This window comes from Aedes aegypti, chromosome 2, assembly GCF_002204515.2.
Source record: "Aedes aegypti strain LVP_AGWG chromosome 2, AaegL5.0 Primary Assembly, whole genome shotgun sequence".
In the NCBI taxonomy this organism is placed as follows: domain Eukaryota; kingdom Metazoa; phylum Arthropoda; class Insecta; order Diptera; family Culicidae; genus Aedes; species Aedes aegypti.
Window position 1 is genome coordinate 21310599 of NC_035108.1, and position 22219 is coordinate 21332817.

General features: G+C 34.8%; 1 protein-coding gene across 18 annotated transcripts in view; it reads right to left on the minus strand.

Moving 5' to 3' along the window:
- LOC5571289 (septin-7) overlaps window positions 1-22219 on the minus strand; it is a 293920-nt gene that overhangs the window by 146231 nt on the left and 125470 nt on the right. For 12 of the 18 annotated variants that reach the window (XR_002499424.1, XR_002499425.1, XM_021840163.1 and 9 more), the window contains exon 2: window positions 14434-14981. The exons of 5 other annotated variants lie outside the window; for them this stretch is intronic. Coding sequence is in view for 11 of the 13 variants with exons in the window: in XM_021840163.1 (XP_021695855.1) it covers window positions 14434-14772 (339 nt within the window). In the remaining 2 variants the exon portion in view is untranslated. Of the gene's footprint in view, window positions 1-14433; window positions 14982-15037; window positions 15056-22219 lie in introns of those variants that run through there. One more of the 18 variants, XM_021840161.1, reaches the window with a different exon arrangement.

Below are 22219 nucleotides of genomic sequence, written 5' to 3' on the forward strand. Positions count from 1 at the left end.
TTCTTTTCATCGTAGTTAAATAACGTGTAAATATATATTTTTTACACAGTAACAACAAGCTACACACTTGATTACCAATGGCTTTTAGGGCGAGATCATAAATTATGCGGTAACAGCTTATTCAAATTAACTCAAATAAAATCCAACAGAATTTATTTGAACGGTTTAGGAAAATCTTTATAATTTTGCGCTATTTTAACAAATCGTCTCATATTTTCAGAACTTGGAAATTTAAATAGTAAAATCAAACACAAAACCTAAAATTCCCTTATTTTAGATGTGTTGGTATGTTCGTTATGATTTGGTGTTTTTTAAGCACCTAAAATGAGATTCGCAATCGAAAGAACACTGAAATTAGCGAAATGTTTAAGCCTCAATCGAACTGGAAGATACTTAACAATAAAAACGTAGCTCTTAAATAAAAAATGTACTAATAGACGAATTCCATCCAGAATGAGTGAAAACAAACAGAAATGGTGCTCGATAATCTTTTATTTAAATTAAATTTTGCACATGGTATTGGTACGATAGAATAAATGTTTTCCATTGGAAAATCGATCATTTTGACTCAATAAAAACTTTTGAAAATGGCCTATTGGTTTTTGCCTGCAAGTCATTTAAAAAATTCTAACCCCGAAGCTGTTGATCTTAGAGAAATATGTTCTATGAAGGAGTTGTAGTGAACCGTTTGGGCAACAAGAAAAAAATATACACTAAAAAAATATTGTATGAATTTTCATTAAAAATGCAAATCAAAACTTTATTTTTAAATTACACAAAAATCCCATTTTTATAAATTTTTGCCATTGAATCTTGAAACAGATGTTTGGGACAAAGTTTCATGATGGAGAAGTGTTTCATAAAAAAGATTTTCTAATAACAACTTTTGGTCGACATTCAAAATTTTGATTTTTTGTCAAAATAAATTTTACTCTCGAAAACGTAAATTTATGTACGTAAAATGGCCTATTCTAATATTTGAATACTATTTTTATTGCATTAAACATGATATAATTCGAAAATGACTACTTTTAGAGAAGTCATTCAGATAATCATTATGGTTTTGAATCATATCGAGATCCTTATTGTATCATCAAAACGTTGGTTGGTTTGACTTTATTAACGAGATTTTTAGCCCTAGGCTAGTTCATCTCGGGACCAACGGCTTTACTTCCCTTCCGAAGGAAGTCGTCACTATAACTTTTTTACGTCATAAGTGACTATGTCGGGGATGGGATTCGATCCCAGGTCCTCGGCGTGAGAGGCGAGTGTTCTAACCACTACACCAGGTCCGTGCCCCCATCATCAAAACGTATTTATTTTGAAAAAAAAAAAACAAAATTTTGAAAATGAAAGTTGTTTTTTGAAAAACTATTTTATTAAAATTTTCTCCATCATGACACGTTGTCCCAAACATCTATTTATTATCAAGATTCTTTGTTGAAAAATTAAAAATGGGAATTTTGTGTAATTTAAAATTTAAGTTTTATTGTTGAATTTTGCGTGAAAAAAAAAATATAAAATATTTTTTCAATGTATATTTTTTTCTTGTAGCCCAAACGGTTCACAACACTTCCTCCATAGAACATTTTTCTCTAAAATCAACAGTTGCGGTGTTAGAATTTTAAGGCCATTTTCAAAACTTATTCCCGAGTTAAAATAATCGATGTTTCTATGAGAAACACTTATTGTACCATACCAAAAACATGTGCAAAATTTACTGCAAATCGAAGATGGTCGAGTTCTGTTACTGACCGATTTGACATGGAATTCGTCAATAATAATATCCATGAGGCTGCCACACGATAAATAATACAGACAAAAACGCACTAGTGGTATCTATGTCAAAGAAAGCTCTCCGTTAATCAATATGGATTTTTTCTTACATCATACAGTAAGATGTAAGCTGCTCTGTCTGCTTGGGGTAGGAATGCCACAAAAATTAAGGAAACTCTTTTGCAGTATACCGGCTTTTTAAAATTTTGCTGTTCTCAACGCATTCTCAAAATGCATAATTATAGTATAGTTTTTGTTTTCAGATAAACAATGATATAATCTACACTTTATGAAACCGTGTCAAAAACACATTTTTATTTCAATAAACCGATTATATTTCCATGAGTAAGTAGGTATATGTCGAAAATTAAAAATGTCATGGGTCGCAAATTGAAACAGTAGGTCGAAGAATAGCACAAAGAGATACTTTTTTATATGCTTTTAAGTTAATACATACAAGCAAGCTTGATAGAAACTCTTCTGCGATGCAAAGATGAAGCGATTTTGACGTTTTTCTGAGGAGTAAAAACTGAACTCAAAATTTTCAACACGGATCCTCAAGCGATTCGAGTGAGAGTGCAAAAAAATGTGAGGCTTTTTTCTGGTACTCTCTCTCTCTTGTTGAGATGCTCACCTTTACTCATGCTTCAAATTAACTTTTGAATGTCCCGCCCAAACAAGGCAGTCCTTGGGGAGTTTCTTTTTTGAGGGAATTTTACTCTTTTGTGTTTTGTAATGCATCTTCCTCGCTCATTTTTCGTTGCCTCTCTACTTAGCATTTTTTCGCTCCCTCGCAAAGAGGCAAAGGCAGTATGCTGTTCTAGAGTATGCCATCGAACTCTGATGATGTTGAGGAGTATTATCACTCCAAAAACGCTCAACATAGATACAAATTAAGAGTGTCTATATTATAGTGAATTTTGAACATCAATTACGTTTTGTCGAACAATTTTCATCCATTTCACAATGGTCGGAAAAAAAAACGAAGAAATATGTTATCTTGTGGTTTTTATTGAATGAACATAGAATGATAAATATAGTCAAAATACACGTAAAATACTGAATTATTAAAATAACTCTAACTTGAAAATCAGCAAATTTCTGCAAAAAAATGAACGTTTTTTGTAAGATCTAAGGATGTTTTTTATGTGCATCATTCGAAATGGCGGCGACATGACGCGACAAGAGTTGTTTTTCATGTTAAAGATCATCAAAATTACTTAAATGTATCATTGATTAGTACTAAAACTTTAATGAAATATTTTTTTCATCATTATGCTGGATAAAAGTATTGAACCATAAGTTCTCCGATAGTGCATGACAATTGCGAAATATTGAATTCCTAAAATATAAATTTTGTTACTTCTTTTAATTATAAATTTTTCAAATTTTTGGCTTCAGCCAATTTGGCGGCATAAAAGTCAAAGAAATTTGAATTTTAGTAAAAATCATTTATGGTAGTTTTGGTTGCTTCTTTATATGGAGCCCGACAATTGTGCATTTTTCGGTTTTATGGGTCGAAATGTAATGCTGTTACCCTACTTCGCTTGGCTTCAGTGCATATAGGGTTTCTTTGCTAGTGATGAACCCCTTGGTAGCTGTGATTCTCGACGCTTTTCTGCAATGGTATCTTAGACGTTTTATGCAGCCTTTCAACAAGTTCCATGTCTTTGCTCCATAGTATGCATTTAAAACATACAAAATCATTTGATTTTCCAGTAAAATGTACATTTGCTTATTATGGACCCGCCTCACAGTATTTCGATTGACCGAAATCGTGAACTTAATTCTGTAGCACCTATTAACGTGCTTTTTTGTGTCTCCTGATGTAAATTCTCCTAAAATATAGCGCATATATGGCGATAAATGTTAGTTCGCAACATTGCCACGAGCGGCGCTGCGAAATTATTATTTTTTAAATGACGATCTTCAAATATGGTGTCTTCGGCAAAATTATAGATAATTCTAAAACAAATAACTTTGCCAAAGACACCTAGTGTGTATTCGGTCGTATTTCCAAAATATGGTAGTATTTTATGAACGACCCTCTAAAACTAGTTTTTTCTCGAATATTTTGAATATTTGCACGCGTCGTTGATGATTGTTACTAATTCATCTCACGATTTCGAATCAAAGAAAATCATTTATTTTTGTACTGACACAGCTGAAAAAGTATCAGCATACTTTATGCATGTTAGCGCGTACAGTGATACTTTTTCAAATCAATATAAACTTTTAAGATTGAGTTCTATAACTTTGAAATGCAAGCTGAAAAGTCATCATTGTTGCCAAAACGAATGACGGGCTACTTAGCCTTAAGTGCCAAAATCAGTCCGTGGCAGGTGGGGCAGATGAAACCTTGCACCTGGAATTCATTCAATCACGTTTAAAGATACTTCAGAATTATGATCACTATTTCGGCCGATCGAAATACTGTGCGCCTGTCTGTATAATATGAATGTTCACAAATTTTACGTTTCCTATTATAGACCTTTTATTTGATTCCTATATTATCCGGCTCGCTGCCGACGACGCCTATTATGGATCATATTTTTGAAAGGTGTTCCTCTTTACATGATTTTTTTGAAGCTACTGAACTGACAATAATATGCTTCTTACTTAAGTGCATCTTATTGCCAATGCAAATGTCCGCTACAGAAAAAAATCGAAGGAGTAGAATTTAATTTTTGCTTCATAAAAATGTAGGGTTCTCTAAATCAAATAAGTATAAAATGAAAATATAGCACGATAGATAGATAACTTTATTTGAGAAATTTGCAGGCCGAGGCTGGCTCATCTTTTCAAAAAAACACAAAGCCACACTATTTATTCCATTCTCAGTCGATTAGCTAACTAATATCATATGTATTGCAAGGTTGAGCGAGGATCGATTGAAAATGTTGTACTAGAGCACAACGCCTAAATTCACACTATTTTATACCCTAATCTATTTTTGGATCTGATGCTACGCTGTCTCTTTGCGCTCTCTACTTTTCGCAGGTAGAACGTAGAGCACGCAGAGATGCTTTCTCAGTCCAAGAGAGGTCCATTTGTTCATAGTCTTTTTTGTCGATTGCCGTATTAATCCGGGTTGCAGTTGAGCGTTCGCTCAGAAAAAGGCTCAGATGTCAGTCCGCTTTCAGACGGCTCGGATGGATGGGCTCATGTTGTTCTTGAGCGGACTGACGAAGTTTATTGTTGAGAGGGCAGGGAATCAAACCCATGACCATCCGCTTTACAAAGCGCCACGTTGCCCCTAATTTTCATTTTTTTTAACTTTGAGTCAAATAAGTTATAGTAAAGTCTACAAAGTGATACCCCTGACAGTAGAAGGAGAGAATAAAAAAAATCGAAACATCGCTAATCATTGATAAAAACAAAATATCTTTAAGAAGCATAGTCGCAGGGCTGGTACCGGTCAGACAGCCAAATAATAGTGACTTTAGTGAACAAAATGATCAAAATAGTGACCTAAAAGTGACTTCAAAACTACAAGTTGCGAGATGGACATTAGCTAGATATAGATAACTATTTTATATTTCAGATTCCAGTCGAAAAAAAACATCAACTACATGAACTCCGGAAAACCAACTCGTGTTAGAATTTTTAGCACAATTCCTTTTCATGAGGAACTTACTGGCAAAAAAAATATTGAAGATTTTGAAGTAGAGATACTAACTAAACGAATTACTTGCACCATTTCTTTACAAATCTGTGGAATAAGTCGAAGGAAAATCGTTGGTTGTAGACATAAATGTGGCAAAAATCTTGAATGAATAACAGGGTATTTAAAAAATCCTGACAGAAATAAAAATTCTAAAACTACCAAAAAATAGAAACTCATACTAAATTTGTGGCAGAATTTCTGTAAAATTAAATCCTTTCTTTTAGATAAACAACTCCAGACCACAATTGATTATTGACGAACTCGAGGAAAAAAGTTTGAATAGGGAATTAAAAATGATTGCATGCGTCCTTAAAATATTGAAATGTAGATATTTTAAGAACGCATGCAATCATTTTTTTAATTCCTTTTTTAATCTTTTTCAATATGACCGATTCAATAAATGAGTTATTGAAAAAAAAACATATCAGGTTTTATCTGATATACAACCCTGAAAATGACTAATTTTACATACTTAGATCACAGACAACCAGTAGTCACACTCTCATCATAGTACATCGACCACCCTTGTAACGGTCGACTCAAATATATGGTAGATGGCAAATCGACCACCCGTAGCGTTCGCATCGTTTTTGTTCGTGTTTGACGTATACACTAGGGTGCCAATGAAAATCGATTTTTCGAATTTCAAAAAAAGGTAGGGCTCAAAAGTTTTGTCTCCTCGAAAAAAGTTCCCATGCAAAATTTGAGCTCAATCGGACTTCATTAAGTGGACCCCCAAAGCGGTCAAAGTTTGGCTTTTTTGACCCATGAAAAATCTCCAAAGGGGGGGGGTACATGAAATTTCCGAAATCGAAATTTTTTTTTTTTGATGCCAGATGTCTTAGAAATGCATGAAACGTCGAGATCTGGTGTTATTTGGAAAATTTTTTTTTTGAAAAAATCGACCTTTTGGGACTTAGTAAATTTTTGAGTTGGGGGAGAGAATTGAATTTGAAATGAACGATTTGAATTCAATTGCTGAGAAATTCAAGGCAATAGTATTGAAACATATCCTATATGATTGTTGGCCACTGAAAGCATATGATATGTGATATTTCATTAGGGTGGTTCATTTACTTTCCATTAGGGTGGTCCTTTTTGTTAAAAAATAAAAAAAAATAAAAATAGAATTTTAATTGAATATTGAAGACAATAGTATTGGAACATCTCTCACATTATCGTAAGCCATTTTCTACATTTAATATGTGGTATTTTATTAGGGTGGTTCACTTATTTTCCATTCGGGTGGGCTTTTCTGTCGAAAAATCATAATTTGAATGGGATATTAAAAACAATAGTATTTTCTCACCTCTTTCATCATCGTAGGGCATTTCCTTCATTAGATTCGTGATATTTTTGTTTAGAGAGGCTTTAAATTCCTCTGAATTCATGCGCCTCTAGTTCCATTTGATATGCGACATCATCGTAAGATACTGTTAACATATTTCATTAGGGAGTTTCTCTTATTTTCCATTAGGGTGCATCATTTTTCGTATAGTTTGAAACCATGATTTCTCGAAAAAGTCTCGTCCACTTTCCTTGATTATGGTATCATTGTAAAAATTTCAACCTTAATATCTACAGACCGTAAGATTATGGTGTGGACTACTACATAATATTTGCGTAATGTTCGACGAAAAATGTAAAGGTAACTTAGTTAACAACAAAAGAGTTTTCTAGAAAGCCTCTCATTGTTAGAAAGGTCTTTTTGAAAAGTTTTGCGTGATTTTCATTCGGAATGCAACACTTCACTAAGCTGAACCAGTTCGGAGTCCTCGTCTCATACAAAATCCGCTTGCTACTTCGTGATTTCAGATCAGATCGGATCAGAGATCAAGCATTGAGCCTCGTGACCTTTCCAATTTAGTTTTGCGAATTCCAAAGGAAATTCTACAGAAAATTCTGAAGGAAACTCTAGAGGAAATACTGAAGGAAATTCCAAAGGAAATTCCAACGGAAATTCCAGAGGGAATTATGAAGGAAATTCCAGTGGAAATTCCGAAGGAAATTCCAGTGGAAATTCCGAAAGAAATTCCAGAGAAAGTTCCGAAGGAAATTCCAGACGAAATTTCTCAGGAAATTCCAGAGGAAATTTCGCAGGAAATTCTAGAGGAAATTCCGAAGGAAATTCCAAAGGAAATTCTGAAAGAAATTCTAGAGAAAATTCTGAAGGAAATTCCAGAGAAAATCCCGAAAGAAATTCCAGAGATAATTTCGAAGAATATTCTAGGGGAAATACGGAAGGAAATTCCAAAGTAATTTCCGAATGAAATTCCAGAGGAAATTGCGAAGGAAATTCCAAAGGTAATTCCAGAGGATATTTCGAAGGAAATTGCAGAGAAAATTCCGAAAGAAATACCGAAGAAAATTCCAGAGGAAACGAAAATTATAGAGGTACTTCCGAAGAAAATTCCGAAATAATTTCAAAGCTTCAAAAGAAATTCCAAATCAAATTCCGAATCAAATTTAGCATGAAGCTCCAAAAGGAATTTCGAAGAAAACTCCAGAAGAAATTCCGAAGCAAATTGCAAAGTAAATTTCGACGAAAATAACGTAGAAAATTCCAAATCAAATCCCGAAGGTAGCTCCAAATGAAATTCCAAAGCAAATCCCGTAAGAAATTCCAAAGCAAATTCAAAAGGAAATTCCAGAAAAATAAATCCGAATGGATTTTTGAAGGATGTTCCGAAGCAAATTCCAAAGAAAACTCGGACGAAAATTGCGCAGAAATGAAATTCCGAAGCCAGCTCTAAAAGAAATTGCAAAGGAAATTCCATAAGAAATTTCAAAGGAACTTCCGAAGCGAATTCCAAAGGAAATTCCGAAGGCAATTCCAGAAGAAATTCCAAAGGAAACGCCGAAGAAAATTTTGAAGAACTGAAGAAGGAAATTCCGAAAGTAATTCCAAAGAAATCCAAAATAACTTCCTGAAGCAACTTACTGAAAGAAATTCATGAAGAAATTCCAAAGGAAATTCTGAAGTAAATGAGATATGAAGTTCCGAAGAATACAAAGAAATTTCAAAGGATACTCCTAAGAAAATTCCGAAAAAACAATACGAAGGAAATTCCAAAGTAAATTCCGCGAAAATTCAACGGAAATTCCAATGAAAATTACGTAAAACAGTCCAAAGGAAAAAATTCCAATCAATACTTCTAAATAAAATTTCGAAATCTATATAGGAAATTCCAAAGGTTGTTCCAAAGGAAATTCCGAGGAAACTCTATAACAAATTTGGAAGTAAACTTCAAACGAAATTCCGAAAGAAATTTCAAAGAGAATTTTGAAGGAAGTAATAAAGGAATTCCTAAGAAAATTCTGAAGAAAATTTGATAAGTAGCCCTAAAGAAAACTGCAAAGGAATTTTAAAGGATACTCCTAAGGGAATTTCGACGGAAATTCCAAAGTTAATTCCGAAGGAAACTAAAAAAAATCCAACGGAATTTCCGAAGCAAATTTCAGAAGAAATTCTGACGAAAATTGCGTAGAAAATTCCAAAGGAAATTCCAAAAAAAACCCAAGGGAATTCCGAAGAAAAATCCGTGGAAAATTCCAAAGGAATTTCCGAAAACTCCATAGGAAATTCCATAAAAAAATTCAAAGCAAATTCCGAATGAAATTCAAAAAGGAATTTCTAAGGAAATTTCGAAGAAAAGATCACAGCTCCAAAAGAAATTCCAAAGGAAACTTCGATGGAAACTTTCGAAAATACAAGGGAAATCCCGAAAAAAAAATTAAAAAAAAAATGAATAAAATTGCAAAAGAAATTCTGAAGCACATTCCAAAGGACATTCCGACGACAATTCTGAAAAATATCCAGAGCATATTCAAAAGGGAATTTCTAAGGAAATTCCAAAGAAAATTCCAAAGCAAATCCCGAAGCAAATTGCAATGAAAAAAGGAAGTTAAAAGGAAATTTCGTAGAAAATTTCTAAGGAATTTTCTATGGAATATCCAAAGCAAATTTGTAAGGAAATTCTCAAGAAAACTCTTCCAAAGAAAATTGTAAAGGAAATTTCTAAGAATATTCCGCAGTAAATTTCAAAGGTCCAAAAGAAATCCCAAATGAAATTCCGAAGAAAGCTCCAAAGAAAATTTCGAAGGAATTTCCAAAGTAAATTCCAATGCTTCGAAAGAAATTCCAAATAATATTTCGAATACAATTCTGAAGGAAGCTCCAAAGATAATAACACAGGAAATTCCGAAACAAACTCTAGAAGAAATTCGGAAGGAAACTCCAAAGCAAATTTCGAAGGAAACTCAAAAAGAAACTCCGAAGTAAATTTCGAAGAAAATTCCAATGAAAAGTTCAGAATGAAATTCCGGAGGACACTTCATAGGAAATTTCGAAGGAAATACCACAGAAAATTTAAAAAGGCACTTCTAAAGATACCGAAGAAAATTCCACAGGATATTCCGAAGCAAGTTCAGGATAAATTTCCGATTTTGATAAAAATTCCGTAGAAAAAAAGGAAATTTCGTAGAAAAGTCCAATAAAAATTTTTAAAAGGAATTTCGAAGGAAATTCCGATTAAAATTCCAAAGCAAACTCCAAAGAAAATTCCGTCGAAAACTCCATCGAAAAAATCCATATGAAATTCCGACGAAATTTCTAGAAGGAACTTTGTTACATCTTTGAAGAATAAACGAGAACTGATTGTCAAAACTTGAATTACCTACGTTGTCACAACCGAATCGCGTGTACTATAGCAAGCAGAAGGCAACGTACTTTTGTTTCGGGAATGAAGGAGCCCAAGGCTGAAAATCTTTTTTGAAAATATAAACTAAACACTTTTGTTGCCCTTCATCGTCGCCCATCAAGCTATTGTCATAATTTGTATACGTCAAAAATTATTTCATTCCTTTTTTATCTGTATTTTGATTATGGCAGTTAGAGTTGTGCTTCACTGAATTCACTGATGATTGGAACGTTTTATTTTAACTATTCAAAAGAAACCCTTAATGAAAATAGCTTAACGAAGAGTTGCATGCCAATGAAGAATCATGATTCAAAACTATACAAACAAAGTTGATTTGTTAGATCTGTTGAGAATATTTTACAAATTAAATGATCACCCTTATGCAAAACTGAGGACAATAGCCCCAATGAAATATCACATATTATACATTAACAGTGGCCTACGATGACATAGGAGATGTTTAATTACTCTTGTATTTACTATTCCATTCAAATACTCAATTTTTTTTAAAGAATCACCGTAATTGAATATAAGTGAGCCTTCCCAATGAAATATCACGAATCTAATGAAGGAAATGCCCTACGATGATGAAAGAGGTAAGAAAATACTATTGTTTTTAATATCCCATTCAAATTATGATTTTTCGACAGAAAGGCCCACCGTAATGGAAAATAAGTGAACCACCCTAATAAAATACCACATATTAAATGTAGAAAATGGCTGACGATAATGTGAGAGATGTTCCAATACTATTGTCTTCAATATTCAATTAAAATTCTATTTTTATTTTTTTTTTATTTTTTAACAAAAAGGACCACCCTAATGGAAAGTAAATGAACCACCCTAATGAAATATCACATATCATATGCTTTCAGTGGCCAACAATCATATAGGATATGTTTCAATACTATTGCCTTGAATTTCTCAGCAATTGAATTCAAATCGTTCATTTCAAATTCAATTCTCTCCCCCAACTCAAAAATTTACTAAGTCCCAAAAGGTCGATTTTTTCAAAAAAAAAAAAATTTCCAGATCTCGACGTTTCATGCATTTCTAAGACATCTGGCATCAAAAAAAAAAATTCGATTTCGGAAATTTCATGTACCCCCCCCTTTGGAGATTTTTCATGGGTCAAAAAAGCCAAACTTTGACCGCTTTGGGGGTCCACTTAATGAAGTCCGATTGAGCTCAAATTTTGCATGGGGACTTTTTTCGAGGAGACAAAACTTTTGAGCCCTACCTTTTTTTGAAATTCGATGGCAAAATTTTTCCCATACATTCCATTGGCACCCTAGTATACACACTACGACCATGTGTTGGTCTGTCAGCCAACCACACTGGTTTTAGAATTGGACGTGCATGTCATCGTGACTATGATTTTGATCGTGATTTGTTCTACGTGTTACGTCTGTTTATCTGTGCTCAGATTATAAAGCAAACAGTAAACGATTAAATTCGCATATTTGTTGCTTAAATTCATGAATTGTATTTGAAAAGCTATCCTAGCCTGCAATTTCATTATCATCAGAGCACGAAAATAGTGACTTTAGTGAAAATGGTCTGAAAAGTGACTTAAATGACTTTCTATTGGAAATTGTGTTTTTTTAGAGACCATGTCAAATAAAGGGTTTAAGTCACTGAAAAGTGACTTGCAACCAGCTCTGAAAGTATAGCGTTAATACATTGCTAAGTAGTAATTAAATCATTATTATTTTATAAACTATTTCAATGAAAGTTATTTGTTCAAATTCAAAGATGTTAATCCCTGGCCAAGAACACAGGGTTTGACGGTGCCAAAGTAGAAGGTGCACCATAATAATACCCGTCTGTGAAACATATCACCTTCCCAATACTTTGGCACACCTCTAACGGTTCATGATTTATCATGAAACGGCTGCATTCAGGCGGAGGATCTGTTAATATGTTTCGGCATATTATCATGTCCTCTTCGAACGGAGGGACCGCCAGGGCTCATTAGTTACTTATAAACCAGTGCTGGTTGTTGATGGTTCAGTTCGTTTACACGAGCTGTACAATCCTTTGTACTAATCAGTAATGGTGTTTAAGTTTCGAAGCTAACGTGTGTTCAATCGTTTTATAATGCAACATGAGAATGTGTGTTTGGTGAAACTCTTCGTTACACTCGTCGTTATAAAATTGGTGATAGTGAGTTTGAATGAAGTTTAATGTTTGATGTTTGAAAAAATGTTTGGTGATTAAAATTTTGAAAATGGCATTGGAAGTGATAGTGTTAGGGTGGTAGTGTTGTTGAATATTATAAATATTATAAAAATAATTATATGAACCCTACTAGTTTAACGATGGCCACAATACATTTTGCAATAATTTCTCTAAAGATAAACACTATTGCCTAGTTCTTCACATATGCATGATAAAAGTGTTTATAATGACAGTGAGTGCAGAAGAATGGATCGAAGTGATTTTTTTTTTTTGTAACTTTCTTGATCTTAGTGCTAAATCGTAGTTTGAATAGTAATGACTTTACAGCAACAAAATAATGAAAAATTTAAGTTGAATATCTTTTAATTGCTTAGTAATGGTAAATGATGGTAAATGTTAATAACAGTGAATGTGTATGAAAATAATGTGATGTATTTTTGATGAAAATTTGTAGCTGTGATAGTGAAAAGTGATATAATCTATCTATATAAATAAAAATGGAATGGTGTTTGTATGTCACGAAATAACTTGAGAACGAGTCAAAGGATTTACCTGATTCTTCCACAGTTAGCTTCTTGAAGTGTTCCGACGTGTTTGTGTGTTTAAAAAACTCAAAATATACACCGGGAATGTCGAAAAACGAGAGTGAATATAACTGTCTTTTTGTATGAGACGTCACATGGCGCTTTTCAACAGCCTACTTGATGGCAAGACGAAGTTTGCCGGGACCACTAGTGGAAAATATATCTGATGAGTGATAATCGGTGATATACGTGATAGTGATAGTGAGTGGTGAAATGAAATGGGGAATGAGGATCTTTTAATAAAACTATTTCGTTCTTCACTTTAACCACTCTAGTAGCATTTCAGGCCTTATCATAGTTTGATAGTAGTCTGAACTACTAGACTGCAAAACTACGGCAAGGGCTGATTGCTGCTAGCGTACACAGTGACCATTTGAGCAACATTGCTTAGGAACGTCTGTGTGATGAACGCAATAGAGGCTTATAAAAGCAAATGCTGGGAAGGAGCTTAGGGCAGATTAAGAGTGCCAGTACTACCCCTATCGCTATCGACAAAAAAAAAAAAAAAAATTCAAAGATGTTAATTACAATACAAACACACATAACAACTTTCTTTAAATATTTGTAGTGGTTTGTAAGTTTAGAGCTCAAAATGTTCGGTCAAAACGATTTACCCGGAGACCACCTCAAATTTCCGGTTTTTCCCGTCTTTTCCCAGTGGATTCACATTCCCGTCTTTTTCCCGGTTTGGTGGCCACCCTTAATATTCAAAGGGGCCATAACCGGCATCGACTCCCCAGTAAAAAGACAAAAAAACGACGGAAAAAAAATTCACAGGATTTATAATATTTGATATTGAATTTCCTCATTAACTAAGTAACTTGGGTTCAATATAATATAACTATTCGATTAGAAAAGTTATTTTATATCCAGGTATCTATCCCGTTGCTTACCTTTAGTTACATGCACGTCTTATTTGAAAAAGGATTATTTCTCATGTATTCTTGATTGTGAACGCATATGCTAGAATAATTGAATATACATTACTGAGCGTACCAGTTTTCTTCGGAACAGAAAATAATGAAGGGTACCACGGAACATAGAACGTGATGAGCAAGATGGTAAATATAATTGAAATTTGTATCAGATAACAGCATTTTTCACAGGTTCATAACTTTCTTTTGCTTCCTTCTCTCTTGATGTGAGGCAGAACAAACAAATGTGAGGCAGAATATAAAATCTAGCAAAAATCATAATATCAGTGTTTCTTGTATTTGTACGATTTTTATTTCGAAGAAAAATAATTTTCAATTAAAATCAAATTCAAAATTTTCGACTCTATAAAATGAATGTCCCACTCAACATTAATAAATGATCTATCAAACTGAAAGACGAGATAGCACGCATAAACAATAAATATTGAAACCACATAAACTTAACAAGCAAATGACAAACAAACAAAAGGCAAAAGCTGATTGAAATTAATCGACCATGATTTATCATCCATAAATTTAAATCAGACTCGAATAAAATCAAGAAAATCGCATATCAAGAACAGTAAGAGAGTAACATCGTTCAATCAAACCTTTTCTCGCTCCGCCTTGTCAATCTTGGTGAACTCGTTCCGGTCCCGATCGATCTTGTTGAACGAGGACGAGTATTTTGGCAGCGTTGGAGGTGGAATGGGCCGGGCAGCTATCGTTGGCTTTTCGTGCGTTTTGTTGCTACTGTGGATGCCGGCCGTAATGGGGGCCACTGGGCTTGCCCCTGTGGACCCCGGTGCTGCTCCACCGGGCGTTCCGGTTCCGGCGGAATTGAGCGAACCCGCTTGGAAGTTTGCCATGTAGGCACCGGGCGACGAGAGGATTGGCTTCACCGGGGGAACCGGAGGCCCAGATGGTTGCGTTGGCGTCGATGCACTCATATTTTCATAATCCTGTTGCTTGCAAACACTTTGTAGAAACCACACTCTGTATTATCCGGATCTTTTTTTTTTTGTATGGGGTATATGCGCACTAATCCCGTGTGGGGAGTCGTTCACTACACTATGATATCACACACGTGGAAATCTATCCAACTCCGGTAACTAACTACAAATAGGTATATCACTTTATCCCGGTATGCTATCGAGCCCTGTGGGTAAGGTAAAAATATGATAATTGCACCGTAATTATATGAATTAATCTCACTTTTTTCTTCTTGCTCGCATCTGTAACGCGATTATTCGAACACCGTGAGGCACTACTGAGGTACAGATGTACGACGTTTGAAAATGTGCAGTATGTTTATTAGGGTGGTCCAAAATATCGTTTTTGCTTCACACTGCTCATTCGATTATATCTAGGTTAAATTATAAGTGCCCACCCAAAATTTGAACTCATTTGGATAAAACTGCACAAGCTCTTCAAAGTAATTATTCATTCAATCGTTTATAGTGTTACGATATATTGAACCACTCTAATATGTATTAATTTCCCACTGATTGCATTCGAACGCTCTCCGAAATCGTTGTCATCGTCGACGTCCTTCCACGAATGCAAACTCCATCCGTACACCCTTGCGATCAACCGGAGGACTTTGATGAATTTATGTTATCTTGCGCAACCAAGATAATTGGAATGCCCGCACTTCGTATATGAACAAGACAGTGATTGATCTCGATTCAATCGACAACATCTACCAACTATAGTTATACGACGGATGATGATGGCAATGATATAATAATAATGACGACCGAGGATCCGACGAACACTCTCAATCACTCTCGAATCAATACTATTTTGCGCCCCTGATTACGGGGGTCCAACTCCGGAGTGTTCTCCTACTTACGATTCCGAAGGAATCAAGGCATAGAGCGCCGCGTGCATTCGAAATGAGAGCTTTCGCACGCTGCACAGAGGAGCAACTAGAACCAATTCGTGGCTATAATTTCAAAATTGAGAAAACAATATTTATCCCGATGTAATTTTTGAATATAGTTTATACACAGATGGTAGCGACTGAAAATTTAAAAAATAGGAACTTTAGAAACCTGATGCCTGAAAAAACGACCAAACAGAGGCCGAATAGGGACCTAGAAACTAATAGAAGCCAAGCAGGAATCAGTGTTTTGAAAAGGTCACCTATTTGAAGAAAATATCACTTTTAAATAACTACTTTCCGATAAACTCCTTATGAATTCTTCAGATAAACCGACCAGGTATTTCTCGAAGGATGTTCCTAAGAGTTTTTTTTAGAATGTTCAGAAATTGATTCAGGTAGGGAGGTATTTGGCCCAAAATATCTTTCAGGTATTACTCCGAAGATTGATTCAAAAGTTCATTTAGTGATTCCTTCACGGACTTCCTAAGGAACTCCCTCAAGATTTTCGACGGATACCTTCACGAATGTAAGCCATCAAGATATTTTCAGGTATTGCTCCTAATACTCTTATAAATCTGTCCGTTAAATGCAGCATCCCATGAATTCAGCAATCGCTGAATGAATTTCAGGACGAATTCATGGCAGAACTTGGAGTAGGAATTAATTCCTGAAATATTCCAGTAGATATCTCTGAAGAAATCAATAGAAGAATTCCTGATCTTCTACTCGATGAATTTCTGAAGAACTTGTGGAATAATCGCGAAGAGTCTCTGAAAGTTTCTCTAGGATTTTGCGCCAGGATTTACTGTATAAAAAATGACAGAAGTCTCTTTTGAACCGGTTAGGTTAAAAATAGACTTTATAGATTTAGTATGCCATATTTTGTGGTTAGCAGACTTCAAGAAACATTCGAAAAAAGTGATTATATTGCAAACAAGTCGTTTTATTTTTCAATGATTTTTTCATCATTCTTTATTACCCCCGGTGCCGGACATTACAAATTAAGTACCAGACATTGTCGAAAAATTCGGAATTCGTGATCCAATCAAGATGCTGTATTAGATAAAAAGTAAGCTATAGCGATACACAATCTTTGCCAGGAATAATAACCTCATTGAAAAAGCTTATTTTTCAGAAATTAAATATGTTTGGAATACCGTTTCGGATAACTTTATTTGCAACAGAATACCATACGTATATTCACACCAGTATCTTCAAATGCATTCATTGTTCATTGTTTCTGACGATCAAAGTATATGACAGGCATTTAAAATGAACAGAATGGACAAACAACACAGTTTAATGTGTTTATTTTTTTTATATAACAAGACGGTTTTTTTAACCTCTATTATAGCTCTTTTCAGCTAAAATTTCCCAAGTCGATGCCCAATTGACAACTAAGACGGCAACGTAGTGTAGTCGTTCGCATAATAAGCAGATGATTGCAGGTCAGATTGTCAGCTCAAAAATGCTCAATGAACTTTTCGAAAGTTGAAGTTTTTATGGAAAAATGAATAAAAAATACAGTCGACTCTCCACAACTCGATGTTCTATAACTCGATGGATTTTTCGGTCCCTTAACATTTCCATACATCGTGCTCTCCATAAGACGTGGTTCTATATTTTTGACAATAGGAGCTATTGTGGATGCGAAATTTTTCAGCCTACTTAAAAAAATCTATGTCACATGCTACGTTTCAGTGCACTCTTCAAAATAATGAAAATTACCGTGGACGTGATTCAAAGTATGACTCAATGGCATGATAAAATGACACAAAAATGTGCTCTTGGAAATTTAATGAACAAAATATGTAATTGTACATGTTAGAAGACACAAAAACGATATCACTATGGTCAACATTTCCCGAATCAGACACTATGGCATTTAAAATGTGGCTCAAATTTACGTCATTCGACTCGCTTTTTTATGTGCATCCAAAAGACGTAAAATCACATGATTTTATGGCAGTGTGTGCATTTTATTAGTGAGAAAATTAAATGATATTTTTGACTTATTTCTTAAGGTTATCGCATAGCAAAATCTGGCCTGAAAACCTTTTTTTCAAAGAAGAAGAAATTTCCCACCCGTTTTTGACGTTTTCTCCTTTCGAACTTTTTTCTTTCGATCTTTTGTCCCTAAACCGAAGAATCCGTCCGACATAACAAAGTCGTTTAAGTTCTTTGTTCTCCAGTAACCAGCGTTTTGAAACGCTTCCAGGATAGATTGAAGGTTGACCCGGAAACCTGGATTCCGTGAAAACCAGAACGATAACTGTAGTACTACACTTCAACGAGGCAAGATTGATGATCATTTCAAGACTAACAGTTGCCAAAATATGCTAAAAATTGCATAGTTTGGCAAGCTATGTGTAGTTGTAATATAGAGCATGATCTTCATAACCACTGGTATAAGCAAACAATAAGAGTTTTTCAAAAACTGTCTGCTGAAATGGCTTTTGCCGTTCAATCAAAAGTCCACGCGTTCTGTATTATTCTGACCTGAATTAGCGTCAAGCTATTACGGAATAGTTTTTCAGAGGTGATATTCAGAAAACAGCATTAAAATTGTACCCCAGAGCTACAACCAATTGAAAGATTTTGGGCCATCGTGAAGAAAAATCAAGTAAAAACAAAAGAAGAAACAAATAATGGTTAAATATTCCAAAACTGTAACTAAGAGCGCTATGCAAAACCTTAGGCACGGAATCAAACAAAAAGTTCGAGGATCTGAACATAACAAGGCAGAATAATGCTTTTATTACAATAATGTTTCGTTAGTTCACTGGTTTTTTTCCGCGTGTTTTTCTTTTACTAGCACTAAACATTTGATCGATCTACATTCAGTGACAAAAGTTGGTAACAAAATGTTGTTTTCCCATACAAAATGCTCAAGTTTGAGGGCTCTGTGTCATAGCTTCTCATGGTCCGAATTGGCTGAGATTTGGATGGCGAACTACAAATAACCTTAATTTTGTCTACAGCATTACATTGATCTCATTTTCCAATGAATTTAAAACAGTTGATCAAAGACAAAAGTATGTAAACAAGAGATTCAATTCAAAAACCGATTCATTGTAGTTGGTTGGTTAGTTCGGCAAAGTCATTCACCACACACAACTGATTTTTTTATATAAACCTTGGTTACTTACCTACTTTTGTCTTTGAACAACTCTCTGAAACTTGTTGGAAAATAACTGCAAAGTAATGAATTCGTTGTAAACAAAATTTTTGGCCTACTTAACGCTGAAATCGAATCGACAAATGCAACTTGTTTTTAGTTATTGTCAATCTGAGCAAATCAATTGCCATTACTTGACGTAACAAAATTGAAGTAAGAATCATCGAGTGCCTACCAAAACATGCGTACCTTTCGAGATGCATACAGCTCGATAGTGACTAATGATTTCATTAGCCTGATTCTAGAACAAACCCTATTAAACGTGCGAAAAGTAGATAATTAAAGGGCGTCGTATGTACCTTTAGAGTGACATTTTATTGCGTTGGAAGCATATTTAATTCTAGAAATAAAGGTCCTAAGTAGAGACAATGGAAATTCGCGGTAAAATTCTTGAAATTTCGCGGCTGGCCAATGCAAATAAACCAAAATTTCACGGCTTTATCGCGGTCTCATACTTTTGACCATATTTCCCAATATCCTTTAAGGGTTGAAAACTAGTGGTATTGCATTCACATTAAGTCATTTTTCACGATTTAAGAAGATAAATTCAGACACTTGGGTCAACCAAAAAATTAAAACGGAATGAGAAAATCCAAGTTCCGTTTTAATTTGTTGGCTGAAACTAAAATCTATAATAAATCACTACAGTCGACTCTCCATAACTCGATATTCAAGGGACCATTGACTTATAGAATTATCGAGTTATAGAATATACCGACACAAAAAATAAAAAAATCAAAGGAACATATTTCTTTATTTCCAATACATATATGATCACTCCTGTAAGAAAGCATAATAATTGTTCGTAGTATTTTACAAACTATTTTTTGACAACTTTTTTGAAAATGCTCGAAAAATCGCATTATTTACAATGACAATATTTTCATGTTTTTCAAATTGTATTACAACTTGCAAATATTTATTCACCTCCAAACATGATTCAGATCTCGTTTCCCCATATAAAAAAGATTTTAAAATTGATATCGAGTTATGGAGAGAAATTTACCACTCACGTGACATCGACAAGTGGAGATATCGAGTTATAGAAATATCAACTTATGGAGAGCACGATGTATGGAAATTTGAAGGGACCGCAAAATCCATCGAGTTATAGAGAAACTCGAGTTGTGGAGAGTCGACTATATTTTCATTTACAGAATACTAAAATTTACATCGGTTGCCTTATAAATTCTTCAGACTTGGTTAATTTCGCGACATTTTACGGTATCGCGAAATCGCGAAATCGCGAAAGTCAAGTATTCGACAATTTGTGTAAAACAACCTTGTTTTCGTGTGTTGAAACAGTATTTTAACGAATGTTAATTAAAAATGAACTCAAAAACTGATTGCCTATAACGGCATGTTTTTCGATACAATTACTCATTGATAGATGGAATGAATTTTAATGGAGCAATTGTTTTTAGTAAATATTAGAGCACAAGAACGGTAATTGAGACCAATAAATAATTTTGGAACAACATTCACCCAAATTATCCCTGTGTGCACTGCTGCTAGAGAACGCTTAGAATGATTGCATCCCGGCAACTATGTATGTGCACATCGCGTAGCGCATACACGCGTCTGCCAATTGAAATAAATTATATTGTTTTAACCAGCGGCCAGAGTCGAACATGCTGGCCGCCTGCTTGCTAGACTGGACCAGCTCAGCTGTATTGCACCAAGTCGAGGCAGAATCAACAACAAGCATAACAAAAGTTGCACTTCGTTGCATCGCGGCTTCTGGATGTTGTTGCTGCTTCTCTGGGTTCAATTGGAGCTGACCATTCCACACGCCCGTTCGTTATTTTTAATATGCGTTTGCTGATAATTTTTCGCTAGATTTCTGCACCCCTCGATTATATTTCTTCAGTTTCTTCTTTTTGCAAAAATAGCTTGGATAGCTTTGTTAATCATGGGAATGGCGAGATATTTTCCACATGGTATAAAATGATTATTTCAGTGTTGAGTCAACTTCAATGACAAAATATGATAAGAATTCTCAGGAAGCCAATAAGCACGCGGAATCTAATATTTCGCCAAAACGGGCATATAGTGCTAATATAGAACTTTCGAATGTCTTATAAGCCCTATACTAGAACTATATATCGCCGATGTGGAGCATTGAATGCTTGTTGATTACTAGGGCTAGTGGTAGATTTTCTTAAGCAAGAGTTGAATTTCAGCATTGAAAAAACATTCTCAATTCAGTAAGTAAATCATATATCGCTTCACTGATTACGATTGAACCAAAAGTGGCACAGAATCGATTGAAAAACAACAACCGCCCCACTTGCTTTTGTTTCATGAATGCAACTCATGAACGAAAATTGTGAATGGGAGAGAGCCGCCACCCACCGGGTACCGAAAGGCAGCAATTTAATATCACCACCCCCCATCTACTTAACTTGCAAGCAAGCCGGTGGTGCACTTAGCTACTGTACTTACACAACAGCGAAACTGCACGCGAATGAACCAGAGTGGGTGCATACATTTTGCTATGCTAAACGGCGCGTAAACGGTGTGATTAACCGGTCTCTCTCTTATGGTGTGTGGCTGAAAGATGCGAGGTGATAAGTATGTGTATTTACGCCCGGTAATCGTGTGGAGGATGCCATTTTTTATGCGAATAATGTAATGTGTGAGTACTTAAAATTCTTCTCAAATGGAATTTGTAGCAAAAAAAAACTTCGAATTTTTAGTTCAGAAAATATGTTTCAACTTTATTGTGTGTTTGATTATGACATCATAACTTGTACATGATAGTTAGGTTCTTCTTCTTCTTGACATTAACGTCATCACTGGGGCAGAGCCTGCTTCTAAGCTTAGTGTTCTTATGAGCACTTCCACAGTTATTAACTGAGTTTAAGTTGCCAAAGTCGCCATTTTCGCATTCGTATTTCGTGTGGCAGGAACTCTATGCCCAGGGAAGTCAAGGAAATTTCCATTACGAAAATATCCTGGAATCGAACTCAGACACCTTCAGCATGGCTTTGCTTTGTAGCCGCGGACTCTAACCACTCGGCTAAGGAAGGCCCCCATGATGGTTAGGTACACAATACTATATTACTGATTTATATAAAAAATATCTCTCTCACTTTATCTGAGATTTCCCGTATACATAGGACAGTTATGCGTATAACAGGAGTGTACTTCAATAAAATTCTGGGTAATAGTAACACAAGAGGCCTACATTTTAAAAATCTTCTTTTCTTTGTCGTTACAGACTAACTGGAACAGAGCCTGCTTGTCGGCTTAGTGTTCTTATAAGCATTTCCATGACTAAAAACTGAGCCCTTTTTTTGGCCAATTGAAAATATCACTTAGGTTTATC